At 45.1% G+C, this 14,318-nt stretch overlaps 2 protein-coding genes across 4 annotated transcripts in view; one reads left to right on the top strand and one right to left on the bottom strand.

The window, feature by feature from the left end:
- Nucleotides 1-1,759, top strand: part of O-fut2 (O-fucosyltransferase 2) — a 19,865-nt gene extending 18,106 nt beyond the window's left edge. The window contains exon 8 of one of the 2 annotated variants that reach the window (XR_014708012.1): nucleotides 1,625-1,754. Coding sequence is in view for 1 of the 2 variants with exons in the window: in XM_084606578.1 (XP_084462704.1) it covers nucleotides 1,625-1,643 (19 nt within the window). In the remaining variant the exon portion in view is untranslated. Of the gene's footprint in view, nucleotides 1-1,624 lie in introns of both variants that reach the window. The other variant, XM_084606578.1, reaches the window with a different exon arrangement.
- Nucleotides 1-14,318, bottom strand: part of Stt3B (catalytic subunit 3B of the oligosaccharyltransferase complex) — a 17,027-nt gene extending 2,709 nt beyond the window's left edge. The window contains exons 1-14 of one of the 2 annotated variants that reach the window (XM_084606574.1): nucleotides 14,088-14,318; nucleotides 13,131-13,239; nucleotides 12,344-12,453; nucleotides 10,995-11,083; nucleotides 8,980-9,134; nucleotides 5,388-5,487; nucleotides 5,064-5,162; nucleotides 3,406-3,552; nucleotides 2,709-2,912; nucleotides 1,690-1,946; nucleotides 1,082-1,269; nucleotides 534-705; nucleotides 244-417; nucleotides 7-120 (exon numbers count right to left, since the gene is read on the bottom strand). In XM_084606574.1, the coding sequence (XP_084462700.1) occupies nucleotides 7-120; nucleotides 244-417; nucleotides 534-705; nucleotides 1,082-1,269; nucleotides 1,690-1,946; nucleotides 2,709-2,912; nucleotides 3,406-3,552; nucleotides 5,064-5,162; nucleotides 5,388-5,487; nucleotides 8,980-9,134; nucleotides 10,995-11,083; nucleotides 12,344-12,453; nucleotides 13,131-13,239; nucleotides 14,088-14,251 (2,082 nt within the window). In that variant the 5' untranslated portion in view covers nucleotides 14,252-14,318. The remainder of the gene's footprint in view (nucleotides 1-6; nucleotides 121-243; nucleotides 418-533; nucleotides 706-1,081; nucleotides 1,270-1,689; nucleotides 1,947-2,708; nucleotides 2,913-3,405; nucleotides 3,553-5,063; nucleotides 5,163-5,387; nucleotides 5,488-8,979; nucleotides 9,135-10,994; nucleotides 11,084-12,343; nucleotides 12,454-13,130; nucleotides 13,240-14,087) is intronic. The other variant, XM_084606573.1, reaches the window with a different exon arrangement.

The following is a 14,318-nucleotide window of genomic DNA, read 5'->3' as shown; positions in this document are numbered from 1 at the left end:
GCTGACCTGAACTTCACCGAAGCGGTAATAGCTCATCTTGTACATGAGACAGTTGAGTAGTGTCTGGGATCCATACTCATCCACTCTGAACTCTCCTTTATCGTTGAAGTAGTCAGTTTCCTGGGAATGCAAAGGAAATCATTTTCTGCAGACCAGAGCCAGTATAAAGAGTGCAAGCCGCTGATGATTCTGGTCGTTTCGTGTCGCCCACACTGAGCTTTCAAGTTTCATGCCGGGAGTTACCTTTATATCCTTGGGATGTTCGCCTTCTGCTATTCTGACCATCCAAAGGAACTTGTTAATGTCATCACCGGAGTAACCAATTACACCACCAAAAATAACAAGGACATAGTCCACATCCAGGGCCTTCATGATCTCGTATGCTGCAGTTTCATTCGATGACATGGCCTTCCCCACCTGCAAATTGCAAACAAGGACTTGTGTGAGTTCCTGAATGGAACTAGGGCACTATAGTAGGCAGCTTGCTTTTCTGCTGGAAGAAGCCAGATATATGCAAAAAGCAATGCACTAACCAGAGCGATATGGCTATTGTTCCAAGTGTTGTTATCCACTAGAGTTGTCCGGTTCGCCATGCCTGCTATCTGGTACCCATAGTCCCACCACGACATCACACGGGCATTTTCGTGGGTGTTCTGAGAAAGCCAGTAGTAGGCCTCCCTGAAGTCGTCCAAGATTGCCCTTGATCTAGAAGAACAAACAAGTACCCACATAAGCTAGAATCTTCCACAGGCTACCAGCTAGATCCCGACACTTGGGACCTTCTTCAGCAGAACTCTTGGATTTCAGTGCAAACTCCGCATTGGCTTGTTGGAGTCTCAGGTTCACTGTATTTTGCTTTCGTATGTTTGTTATCAGTTTAACATAGCGACCAGTCAGATGTTCCTTTTCATTTAAAAGCGATTACCGTTCTGGCCCTGTGTATGCCCCTCCCTGCAACAACCAAACCACACAGTGAGTAGCAGTATATGTAAAAAAAAAAAAAAAGAAAATGTACAAACACTTGCTGCAATATCACAGCTATATATATAATGTTTGAGAAGGCTGGTCTGGTAGCACTTACCCATCCGAGCTGTAAGAGGCCAGCACAATGCTGGGACTGGAGTAAGCATTGCTGGTCACCCAGGTGCAGTGGACGGCAAACATCATGAGAATCATCATCAGCACCACCACCACGATGCTGCGCACATTGGTGCCTAGGCCCACATTCTCTCTGCTTGGGTCAGACTTAATCTTGCGCATCTTGCCCGCCTGTGGATATGATGGCAGGGGTTGGGAAAAAATAAAGGAGGAGAAAACACTGCTTGGCAAAGCTATCCAGACTTGTAATTCAACCGTTCAGACTTTGCTTTCAATCAGATAAGCTCTCAGTCTTTTAGCAAAAGGCTCGGAAAGTACTGGAACATAATTTGGCCTGTTCAAAGAAAAGCACAATATGTAATAGATTGTGTGCTCTCTAGTTCCAGTAAGCTTAGAATGAATTTAAAAGCAAGAAGGGGTGGCTGGATGCAAACAAAGGGCCATACATTGTATCTCCTCTGAATGGATCCACTTGCATAATGCTGAATGCAATCATCTTATTAGTTAACACTTTTTTTTTTCCTAGGATGCATCCAACATCATAGCTGCATGCATGGCCTATGGAATCGAGTGCTGGCGCACATCGGGTACCTTGTCGTACAGTTGCTTCTTCTCGCGGCCTTCGACCGAATCACTGTCCTCGCTGTCACCTTGGCTGCTGCTGCTGGCCCCCTGGTGGTGGTGGTGGTTGGCCTGTTGGCCCCCCTTGGGCTCCTCCTCTTGAAGGTACAGCTTGAGGGTGCTCGAGAATGCAATGGCACTCAGCACACACACCACGGGAGTCAGTGTGAGCATCAGCCGCACCATCACACCAGCAAAGTAGACTGATGTTACGGCATACAAAACAACTGTGGGGGAGAATAACAAGGACGTCTGTCAAAAAATAAAAAGATTACATATACTGTTCCAATGTCCAAAGTGCCAGAAACATGAGAGCTACTGAGCCATACATTTCCTTTTCATAAATGATAGAGATGGAAGGTAAGGAACACAAGGCATACGGTAAATGCTGCTTTCATCCATGTCCTGGTCATTTAGGTTTGGTTTGTGGGTTTTAACGTCCCAAAGTAGCTCAGGCTATGAGAGATATAGTGGAGGGCTCCGGAAATTTCACTGCGTGGTGTTCTTTAACATGCACCAACATCGCACAGAACATAGCAGTCGACGGCCCTAACCACTGTACCACCATGGCGGGGCCCTGGCCATTTACACACCAAACTGCCCAGTTAACTTTCCACACCTCTGTTGATAATGGGCCTAAGCCACGCTATTGCATTACACCTTGTGTACCCTTTAAATATTTGTTTTATTTTTGGCTCAGCAGGTCAGAAAGAAAACCTTAGTTAACCCTCATAGATAATGCATTACAACGTTTGTCAGTTTCTTAGCAGCCAGTGAAAAAAAATAGAGAAAAGCTTAGAAAAAAGGGGAAAAGTCTGACATTTGCTTTGACAGAAAACTTACCGCGTGCTTTGAGAACAATTTTAGGTGCGTTTCGAGCACCGCTCCCAAAACTGAAGTGGCACAGTCCGGTAAGTTTCAAGCTGGTCCACACCATAGCGAGTGCAAAGTGCTCACTTTCCAGGAGAGATCAAGGTCAAAGTACTCACTAAACACCCGCTCGTCATTGATGTTCTTGACGCAGTACCAGAGGCCGACGGGAAACGTAGCCACCAGGGCATGCAGGTCAAAGAAGAAGGAAAACCATGTGGTCGGCTGGTGCTCAGAGACCGAGGCAATGATGGGAATGTGGATCTTGGCATAGCCCGTGTCCCAGAGCGAGTAGAACCTGCCGCTCCAGGGTGCAATGTAGCCTGCACACAGGAGACACAACATAAAAGAAAACAAAAAGGTCAGCCAGTGTTAACGAACATCGTGGGGCAAGGGTTTGCAGCCAATGAGGCCTCCTACCACTGCTTAGTCTGCTACAGCAGGGCCACATATAAACAGAAAACCAGTGACGTCAGTAGCTACACACCTAGTTGACACCTAGTTGATGGCACACCTTTTATGAACACACGGGAACTTGGTAGTGCCTACATTCAACGAACGATTCCGCAGGCACGAGTGAGAAGCATACCTTTTTTTTCGTTCCAGCAGCTTTCCTCAGACTGCATAATATGCACAGAACAGTTTCAAATTAGTGTACAATTAACAGCTGAATTTGTTGCTGCGCAGAAACTGATTTGCCTTTCATATGAGAGCTACCGGTACGCAAGGTATGGTGGAGTTGCAAAAGCAAACATCACGTGCTTCTCGATTGCAAGAGGTGACAACACTCCTCCGAGAGCACTGAGTGGCACTCACCAGCATATGTGAGGACAACCACAGAGAGGAATACCAGTCCAGCCACAGCAGCCACTGCTCCAAAGAAGAGAGTCTTCATCTCGGACCGTGAGAAAAAGGTCTGCAGGTACTTCAACAGGGCATAAGCATTCAGCAACACAAATACACCTGAAAGGAAAAGTGTAGAAAAGTAAGCAACATCAGCCCATGTAACTGGTGGGTGTAGATGTAATAAGTGCATAACTTTGGCAGTAACTGTAATAAGGGAAAAAATTTTTTAGCGTACTTAATCCCAGTGCTAAGCTCCTATTACAGCATGCACAGCTATGCTGTCAACGGCATTGCAAACTAATATTTATACTCGACAGGCGACTGGTTCATGCCGAGAACCTTGCTTAGAGCAACTCTGATGATTGCCGACAACGAAAATGTAAAAAAAAAAAAAAAAAAAAAAAAAAAAGAAAAGAAAAAAAAAAAAAAACATCTGGTGTGTGATAGAGACATTTTACAGAGCAGTAGCACCGGCTCAGCAAGATTTGGTCACATGACCTGCCGCCACTGCATGCCTCCTGTTTGGGTGGCTGTCGGTGTGCTTGCAACGCGCAGCAAGGCACTCTTCCGAGCTTTTAAGGGCTGCGCAAAGACAGAGCTTAGGAGCGAGGCGTGTTTGTAGACTGAATACTTGCTCTGGAAGAAGAGAGTGCGCGGACTAGCAGCTGAGACGCAACGGTGGAAGTCGACCACTGAAAAGAAGTCGGCCTTTCGCATATATTGCGCCGGCAGAGCAGAGATCAAGCAGGAGAGATCGAGCAGGAGCAGTTCTTTGACAACTCTGTCTAGAGAAGCTTGCTGCTTTTCGAAGCCCGCGCAGGGGGTGCTGATGACAAAGCTTTGGTGGGCGAAGTGTGGTGGATGGCATGCAAACAGAAGACTTAATGTGCGCAGCGTGCCAGCAAGCAGATGAGACCACCAAGCACGTTGTCCTGTTTTGGGGGGATATCGTGCTAGGAAACTGGTCATCTTGTATACGCAATGCCTGGTGTCATTGGCAGTACCGGAATCACGGAATAATACTAACATTATCATAATTCATAATAAAGAGGACACTAAGGGCTTGAAAAAATTAGACGAATCAGCTTACCATCCATTACATACAAGATGTTCACTAAAGTAATCGGTAATAGGATGAGAGCAACGTCTGATTTCAATTTACTCCCGGACAACTTTTTCTGGCTATGCAGCCAAAGCTATAGAGCCAAAACGCAGAAGAAATGGGTATGGGCAAGATATGTAGTACAAAAAAAGGATAACCGACAGTCGCTAAAGGTAACAAATTGGATTTTAATGGAAGGAAAGCATAGCAGGGGGCGGCAGAAAACTAGGTGGGCGGATGAGGTTAAGAAGCTCGCAGGGGTCAAGTGGATGCAGCTAGCACAGGACTGGGTTAATGGGAGGAAAATGGGAGAGGCCTTCATCCTGCAGTGGTCATAGTTCAGCTTATGATGATGTTTTAAAGGCACTTAACCGGCATCAAAAGCAGTGCAGCAGCAATTCGCGGCTCAGAGGCTTAACGTGGTAGCATAGAGCGGCACTACTACTGGCGCCACCTGTTGTGTGCAAGTGAACAGTCTATTGACAATCGTGAGGCCATCAGAATCAGACAAGGAAGAACAGCTTACCGGCAGAAGCCATGTGTTCGCTGGTGCGAACTGGCTGGAAGCCCACAAATGGAATTTGCATGGACAGGAGAAGGCCAAGAATGAAGAAAGTATTGTATGCTGAAAAAGAAATTAAACAAGTTCTGGCTACTGAAGTGCATTGAAATTAGCTGCAGCAATTACCGTGCAAGAAAGCATTCTACCAAATTTTCTTTGCAATGGCAAAAGGCAGAGCACTCAATATCACATGAGTAGCTTACTGTCCATATCAGTCACCTGTGTAGGAGTCAATGTGTACAAACGCATCGTGATGCATACAGTAGGGCACCATGAGCGAGTTCTTACCTATGTAGATTCGATTAGAAAACCGGTTCATGAGCAGCAGCACAAAGACGTGCAGCGGGATGAGGTTAATGATGAAGACATAGCCACCCCAGGCGGAGACCTGTCAAAGAAAAGCAGAAAAAAAAAGCAATTATATAAACCCTGTGAGATAATTTTAGTATGTTCTCTTCCGCAATTACATTATAACTGTAGAATGGCCATTAAAGAATAGCACAAAAAGCTGTTAAGTGACACTTTGTGTGGCCAAGTATACTCTGCTTGAGCTTAGCTTGAGCAGAGAAAAGTTGACCACCTCACACACGAAGTTCCACACACTAATGCGCCCCCCACCAGGCTCCCTTTCGATGCCCGCTCCGCTGTTTCCATTTTAGCATCCTCTTTAAGGAAAAGTACACATGCCCTCATTCCCCCGTGTACATTCCCACTCCCTCGTAACTTAACGAGATTGGAGGTTTCCCTTAGAAGGATAAGAGCTGGGGCGGCCCTTACCCCGTCGGTAAAATGCCGATGGGAATCGCAAGCTGACATCGGACCAACCACATGCCCAAAGTGTTCCACACCAGCTGCAGAAGTGGATGTTCGCCACCTGCTATGGACTTGTGCAGGGACAAGGGAATCAAGGACACAGATTCTGCGCGAAGTGGGTCTAACCACAACAAGGGAAGAGGACTTTTCTAAATGGCTCACCGACAACGCTAAGAGCATTTACATGAGTTTATATGATATGCCTTATGGCAAGTTTGCGTAAAAAAAAAAAAAAGTATACTCTGCAGTACACACACACACAGTCATGCCTCATTAATACGACTCCCGTTAATATGGACTCGAATTATGGACAGTTTTTCTGAGGACCAAACTTTTTCCATGCATTTACGTCGTGTTAATATGGAAACTCTCTGTCTGGACAATGGACAAGGAGAAAATGCAGATACCATTAGGGCCCACGCATTTTTATCAGGTTAATATGTACAGTCATGAAAACCAAATCGCTGCACTGCTTCAAGGATAATTTCTCTTCTAGATTTTGTTGACAGGCACCATATGAACACAGCGCCAGTGACTGACTGATTGCTCTTTTCGCTTACGGTTTTCTACTTGACGCTGCAAGGTTGTGCAGTCGATGCATGTTTTTTGTATTGCATGAATTCACTTGAACAAAACTCTGACAGCAGCTTGCATTTTCATTAAGTTGAATTCAGCAACTTTCAGCTGACTAAATGCTGATACGTAGCAGGGATTTTTAGGAGACGAAAAGTAGAAGTCAAGTAATTTATTAATGAAGTACTATATGCAACTGTATCGCAGTATACTTTTAATTGCATCGCATTTGAAGCATAATGGTGACTCGAATAATGTTCTTGTAGCTCCTAATGCCAACTTCGCTGGTCTACACTATGCTCTAAAGCAGACCTTATCCTTAGTGTTGTCATTTTTTTCAGAAAAAAAAATTCCAATTCATTATTACTAACGCCTTGCTTTATGTATTAACGAGGCACAACTGTAAATAGGATCTGTTCTGGAAGCAATGAGACTAGTCTTGGCATTGCGCATGTACAGCTGAGTGGGGTGCCCTTCAGCTACATAATCTGACGATTTCTATTGGCTCCAAACAAGCGAAGCGAGTGGACAAGCTTGAGCATGTACCCCTATTTCGTAGCTGTGTCAGGAAAGTGGAGCGAACGTTGGAACAGCGATACGCAGTGAAGTTTGCAATAAACTGTAGAAGCCACCTACTGGGGCATTCGTCCCGATAAAGGCAATGATGCAATGTGCTGAGTTCAACTGTTGAAATGTCACAAAGCATTTACAGATGGCCGTGAAGCCGTCCAGCTCAGCAACCATTGGGGCGCCTGTAGACAACTACAAATGCTAATAACGATACCGTGCGTGTTTTACTCAAAACTGGTTGGTTGGTTTGTGGAGTTTAACGTCCCAAAGCGACTCAGGCTACGAGAGACGTCGTAGTGGAGGACTCCGGAAATTTCGACCACCTGGGGTGGATCTGCTATAAGTGTCCTTATGATTGCAGCAGAGTTAGAGATTCTACAGTAATGACGAAGCTTATATGCATATAATTTTTTCAGTAAAACATGCACACTATCATTACTGCCGTCCGTAGCAGTCGTTTACTGTCTACCGGGTTGTTCCTGGGCCAGTCGGTTTCACTGCCGTCTGTAAATGCTTTGTGTCCTTAGAACAGTCGCAATTAGCACATCACATCATTGCCTAGATCATGACGAGTGTCTCGGTAGGCGACTTTCCCAGTTTGTCGCAAAACTTCACCGCATATCTCTGTTCTGTTGTCCACTTCAGTTTCCTCGACGCAGCTAAGAAACGGGTACATGCTCGAGCCTGTCTCCTCGCTTCACCTGTTCAAAACCACCTGAACTCACCAAATTGTGAAGTTGAGTCCCCACCATTCCTCAAAGCTGGCTTCCCAATTACACTCATACTGGCGCACCGCTATGACTAGTCTCATTACTTTCAAGACAGGCCCTGCATATAATATGTATGTAAAAACAGTGGGTTAAGTTGCTAAAGTCATCCTGCTTTGCTTGAAGACACCCTATGACAGGACAAAGCGAAAGCCAAAAAAGAAAGCCTTGGGCTAAATGGACACACAAAAATTTCAGCCACATTTCATTTCTACAAAATTCGATATTAGCGTCTTTAACCCTTCGAGTGCCACGTATATGGGGAGGTTCTGCTCCCTGCGTACTGCGTTTTCACCTATTTCAAATATCAGTGTTGTGCTAGGAGCGTAATAGCAGGTTTTATAGAAAACAACGGGCAATCTAGGACACGTTTCAGACTGCAACTTAAGCTCCAGTCTATATCAGAGTGGTATCTTGCTTTGCAGGCTTTTCGGCTTGCTGGGGATCGTCGTCACATAGTAGTCAAACTCTTCAGTTTCAGCGCCACCAAGTACAAGTTCATTAAATCCTAAATTTCGGCACCATTCAGGCAGAGCTTCAGTAAAGAAGTATCCACCACGTCGGAATCAAGAAATTTAAAAACGGACAGAACTGCCGAGACCACTGCAGACAGAATTGCAGAATGTGCCCTTCATATATCTATGTGTACATGAAAGCTTTCTTAACGAAAGCTCAACAAATGGCAGATTGAGTCCAAATTTCTTTTTTTTTTTTTTTAATTCAAGTAGAATTGCAAGATGCAACACTAGTATGGTCTGGTGTGCCAAGGGGAGTGAACAAGGGCCCACCCAAGGATCGAGGACTGTTTCGACATTTGTTGAATAGGAGACTTTGTTAGAGAGAAATTTTTAGGTTGGGAACATTTCTTTCTGCGATCAGATTCAAGATTGCAACAACAGTGTCGACGTTCACTGCCGAGGGTCTGCTCCATTTAATTTTGCATGTCTAGTTTTTGTTTTTTGTCTTCCTTATGAAGCAAAACTGGCCCAGCCTTAGTGAGAGAAGGGAGAATTGAAGACAAACAGAAGTTGGCCTACGACTGCAGGGCAGTGTATTCTTACCATAAATTTGTCTAGAGTGACCCGCTAGGCTCCAAACAATAACAAGCTGGGAGAAAATGCTACGACTGGTCCTAAGTCCAGTGTAATTTTTCTTACCATGTAGAAATAGGAGAGTGCAGTGAGGACAGCCCAAAAGATGGCGCCTGTCTTAACCGCCTTGACCCACAGGAAGTAGGTGAACATGAGTGCAAAGATGGCAATGCCTTCATTGTCATAGCTCCCTGCCACTGAACGACTGATGTAGCCAGGCACTGCGGAGTAAATAATACACAATTAATGAAAAAAACCTCAAACTTCAACAGAGAAGATCAACAAGCAACAGCCAAGTAGATTGATAACACCCAACGTATCCTGCATGACTTGTTACATTTTTATAATGCCTCTTATAAGCCAATTTATATAAGTTTATAATGTGGCCAATTCACTGAAGCCACTAGCAAATACCTATCTGACCCACCTGAAAGACTAAATTACCCAGAACTTTTGCTTCTGATGACTTCAATTCTGTACACAATGCCAATTTTGTTTGTTAATTTTTTCTAAAGCAAGCTGAAAATCTATCACCACTAGTGGGTTGGTTTGGTTTGTGGGGTCCCAAAGCAACTCAGGCTATGAGAGATGCCGTAGTGGAGGACTCCGGAAATTTCGACCACCTGCAGTTCTTTAACGTACACTGACATCGCACAGCACACAGGCGCCTTGCTTTTTGCCTCAATCGAAAAGCTGCCGCTGAGGCCGGGATTTGATCCCGTGTCCTTGGGAACAGTAGTCGAGCGCCGTAACCACTGCGCCACCCCGGCTGGGAACACCACTAGTGGGCACATGTCATTTCTTTACCACGATGCTGGATTTCTTTCAAAGCATGAGCTGCTCTACGAAAAAATGTTTTAAAATGACACCCTCACTTTTCCTCTGAAGAAATGTAGAAAATGGATATACATCAACCTCTAAAGGTGGATTCACACGACGGACCGAATAGCGAAGCGATCGGTCACGTGACCTCTGATCCGAGGTCCGTCCGTCCGCGGCGAGCATTCACACGGTGGGAGAGAATAGCAGACGACAGAGCGGACTTACCCAGGCACTGCGCGAGAGGAGAGCCTTGTTCTGGCGCGCTGTTATCGAGGGTAGCCTACCATGGACGATGCATGGACGGTGGGTGAATGCGCGGGTTGCGGCGGCCTACAGCTACTGCTGCTGCGCCGTTTTGCCAAAGTATTGTGGTGACTGTTTCGCTCGATGTGGTATACTACGCAGGCAGTTCTCTGCAGTGCAAACGATCGCGCTTACTCTATGAGAGCTGCATGAAAATACTGCTTTCAACCCTTGGAAGACGACCATTCGGACTGCTGCCCCTATGCTCCCGGTACGTGCCAAATGCCAAAACTGATGCGCGCCAAAACGCTTGAGGAAAGCGATGAATACATTCAAGCGACTGCTCTGTGCAGTCACAAAACTTACGCATTCGGTATCGCGCAGTGCAAGAGCCTGTCACTGTAAATTCTGTGAAAACCATGCACTGCGAATGAAGGCAAAAACAGGCTAGTTCGACTCCAAAATAGAAACGACTGCCGTCAGTCGTCAGAAGCCGCTTCTCGCTTTCCTCCAGCGTTTTAGTGCAATGTATGTTACGTTGTCTATGCTTGGGCACCGGGAGCATAGCTGGAAAGCGTTCCGCGAGAGAAATAAATAAATAAAAAAATGTCTTGTCCGTGAAGGATCCGAATTGTGAAAAGGACTCTCGACCTTGTCGCGAATTGCTGCTCGCGGACTGAAGCGAAGCAGCGGAAATCACTGACGTAGGGCCACGTCACAGCGAATCGTGAGAGCGATTCGCTATTCGGTCCGTCGTGTGAATCCACCTTAAGCTTCATCAAAGCCTAGTAGCAGACAGAGAAAGCTCAGTAAGAACACCTGTAGTGTCAGCCATTCTAAAAGCTTCGTTTTTTGAACTTTTAACTGACCATTATGTTCAGTGATTGTTAATCATGATATTTGTATACTGTATATAATTCCACCCCTTAGGTAATGCACCCTTGCAGGGGAACTGATAAAGACTGCACAAACCAAGTGTTCTCAGCTCAAGTATGGTAAAATGCACGAATACTTGCCAATGGCTATGAAGCAAGCTGCAAAAAGACCTGCGGCGTCGTTCCACAGTTCTTTTGTTAAAAAGTATGTTGCAAGAGCAGTCAGCCCGCTGCAATGACAAGAAACAGCCTTTCATAAAACGTGTCAGAAGGACCATTCTGGACACTTTCACAGCAAGTGAAATTCTCAAGATACATTGTTTTTTCATGGTATGGGAGATGCCACGACCCATAATTCAAATGGCTGTACTAGCATTCAGAGCTCTGTGCAGAGAGTAAGAAAGGCAGGCTCTTTTCTGAAGCCAGTATCGAACAGTGATAGTGGTTGTGTGCGTTCACAAACTGCAGCATAAAGCCATGGTTAAAAACAGAGCCACAATGACACAGGACAAGGAAAGAGGACGTGTTAATGGCTATAACTCCCAGCATTATGCAATATACTGCTGACTTCTTTATTAAACCAAAACAACATGTTATGTTTCCTACTGATGCATAAGCATTTTCTATTAACAGTGAAGAGAGATCACCGCAGGAATGAAAACGATACGGCTGAATGAACTGCTACATAATTGTCTATTGCATACACTGGAACAAGTGATGCCCCATACCATAACTGCCTCACTGATACCCAGCTTAACACTTTCAGGCACTTCATACATGTGTATATTGCAAACTAGCTCATTTTTCTAATAAGCACTAGCTAGGGCTGTTTTCTTTTTTTAAAGGTGAATTTAGTATTTTTCATCTTTGCCATTAGTGCACTTGTCAGTGCCAACTAGTGAGCACAGCAACAAAGATGTTTAGCAAAACAGCCTGGTAGCACATCTTCCACCATTTTGTTGCTGACAAAATTCTTCACCTGTAGCAACATCTTGCTTTTTTCTAGATGTTTTTAGTCATGTTCACCTTTGGGCAGAAAATAATGCCACAATCACTATAGTGCTGATTTCCATAGATCCTGCATATTTATATTACTCTTTCCAACTACTCTGACAGTTTGTAATAAATTTTGTAGTGGTGGTTGTAAAAATTAACCAATGGTGTCTTTTGTCACAAAATCAAGCAGCCGACTTTTCTGAGACTTGGACATGCTATTTAGGCCAAAGATTGCTTGTTTTCAATTGAAATGGCTGCCATTTATTGGTTCAACACTATTTCAATTTCAGTAAGAAAACCAAAATTTTTGCATTTCTGCTCCTTTCACTCAGTCATGAAGCATAGCTTTGTGAATACAGTGCAGGAAAGATTTTAGAATGAATCAAGTAAAGAAGATGTTACACATTGTGCCATGAAGCTGTAGGGTGAAGAATGCAGTATATAAGTTTATGCATGGAACTAAGGTGTCACAATTGTGAAAAAAGGTGCCTTACCTAAAAACAGGAGCTAAGAAGACACAAACGTCTCGTATGTGTACTGTTATGTGGAGAAGACTTAGGACATAGTGGATAGCCCCAGAAGTTATCATAAGGCCAGGGTACACCTAGTGAAGCAAGATTGGAAAATCAAGCAATTCAATTAGACAATCACCAACTTTGACAAAGAAATAGTAAATCGAAAATTTGGATACAAATGCAAGGTATATCAGTTCATTATGTAACTTGCAAGTAGACCAGCTACTTCAATAGCAGAACTGAAACCACCAAATGAACTGTTCAAGTAGACCACCTTAGTAAACAAAAGCCAGACGCTCGTAAAACAGGACGTTTACTAATGTAATTCACATTGTGGAGGCTCGCCCACAGTGCAGAGTGCTCCAGCGTGCTGAGTCAATCACGGGCGGGCCTCAAACAAACTCATACTGTGTGGAATGTACATTATTGTATTATACTCCTTTACCTTTTAACCTAAACTGTCCTTTCTCCCTGTCGCTCACCTCTTTGATTTCTCCTACCTGTCTCCTTGCTATCCCTTTATTTCCGCCGCCCCAGTTCAGGTGCTTCAGTTCGTTTCGATAGCAGATACCGAGGCAGGCAAAAATCTTTTTCTTCCTTTATTATTATTTTATTCAATAAAACCACTTACTACTATTACTTTACCAATGCAAAGCACAGAAAGCATGAAATCTGAAAGCTCCACAAGCAAACATTCGTTTTATCTAGCAGAGCACGATGTCAGCGCACTACTATGTTTCTTCGCAAAGTAGAAATGCAGACCTACCGTTCCACCCACGATTCTGCCAAGCGGGTACCAGGCCCTTTCATCGAACCAATTCAAGAAGTTGTAAAACCCATGCTTGACCATGTAGTGTGTCGACCGATAGTTGAACCTGAACGAACGGGAACATCCGGTTAGCATTGCACTCCTACTCTTTTAGTCGCAAGCACCACACTGTAAATTACGCCACAACCAACCACAGCAAATCTGTCAGCAGAATTATTTAACCTTATGACACAGTAGTAGTCGTAGTAAAGTAGCGCCGCTGCCGAGTAACGCCGGGTGCACGCGACCATTGTGTTTTTTTCACTGGGCAGATACATAACGTTTACGCGATGCACTGCAACGCGCCCGCATGGCACCTGTTCATTCTGAAAGTGCTCACGCATGTACGGCATTCGGGCGACACGTAGGCAGCCGACATGCTCAACGCGTCGACTACAGCAGCAATCGAAATGCCTGCACTTCAAAAAGTCACGCGGTAGTGTGTTGCGTTTTTCAAAGTAAGTCATTTTCTGCGGGCTTGCATTAAATAAACAAAAGGAAAGAATAATAGCCTCCTGACACGTTTCAAGCACGGTCAGGGCCTTCGCTCGTAGGCGCTGTTCGGAAGGATGTGCGTTTAGACCAGCTCAACTCAAAACACTTGAGAAAGTTGTATAGTTCAGAAACACTAGAAAATAAACGCGCCAAACAACAGGAAAGACTGCACTCATTTCACGGAGAACCTCGCAGACGCTACACGACACCGTGCATGTCCAAAGTGCCGCTTCCGTGTTTCGCGCGTTCCACCTTCGAGCTGCGCCTGCGCGGAATGAAGAAACCGCCCGGTCGGGTTCGCTGGGTAATACTTTAAGGCTCGCATGTCGCAAAAAAACGTCTTCTACGCTCATCTCACACGGTACGGACCATTTTCAGTCTTTGGAGGCGGCGACTTACGAGCACCGGGGTCGAGCTTACCATGGGTCGAATTCGTGGATGATGCTTTCGAAGCGTATCACAGCGAATAAGCGGGAGCTGAAACCGACGAGCCATGCTAGGGCCAAAATTGTGAAGCGCAGTAACGTTTGCCAACCGATACTTTGCCGAAACAGACCTTCGGCTTTCTTGCCGGTCCCCGCCATGTCGGTAGACACCGACACGTTGTTAGGGGAATGCTAACCAACCAGAGCCTGCCACAGGAGAGAACAG

Source organism: Amblyomma maculatum, chromosome 6, assembly GCF_055883805.1.
Source record: "Amblyomma maculatum isolate TAMU_Amacu chromosome 6, ASM5588380v1, whole genome shotgun sequence".
Lineage (NCBI taxonomy): Eukaryota > Metazoa > Arthropoda > Arachnida > Ixodida > Ixodidae > Amblyomma > Amblyomma maculatum.
The sequence above is the reverse complement of the archived record's forward strand: the minus strand, read 5'-3'. Positions and strand labels throughout refer to the sequence as shown.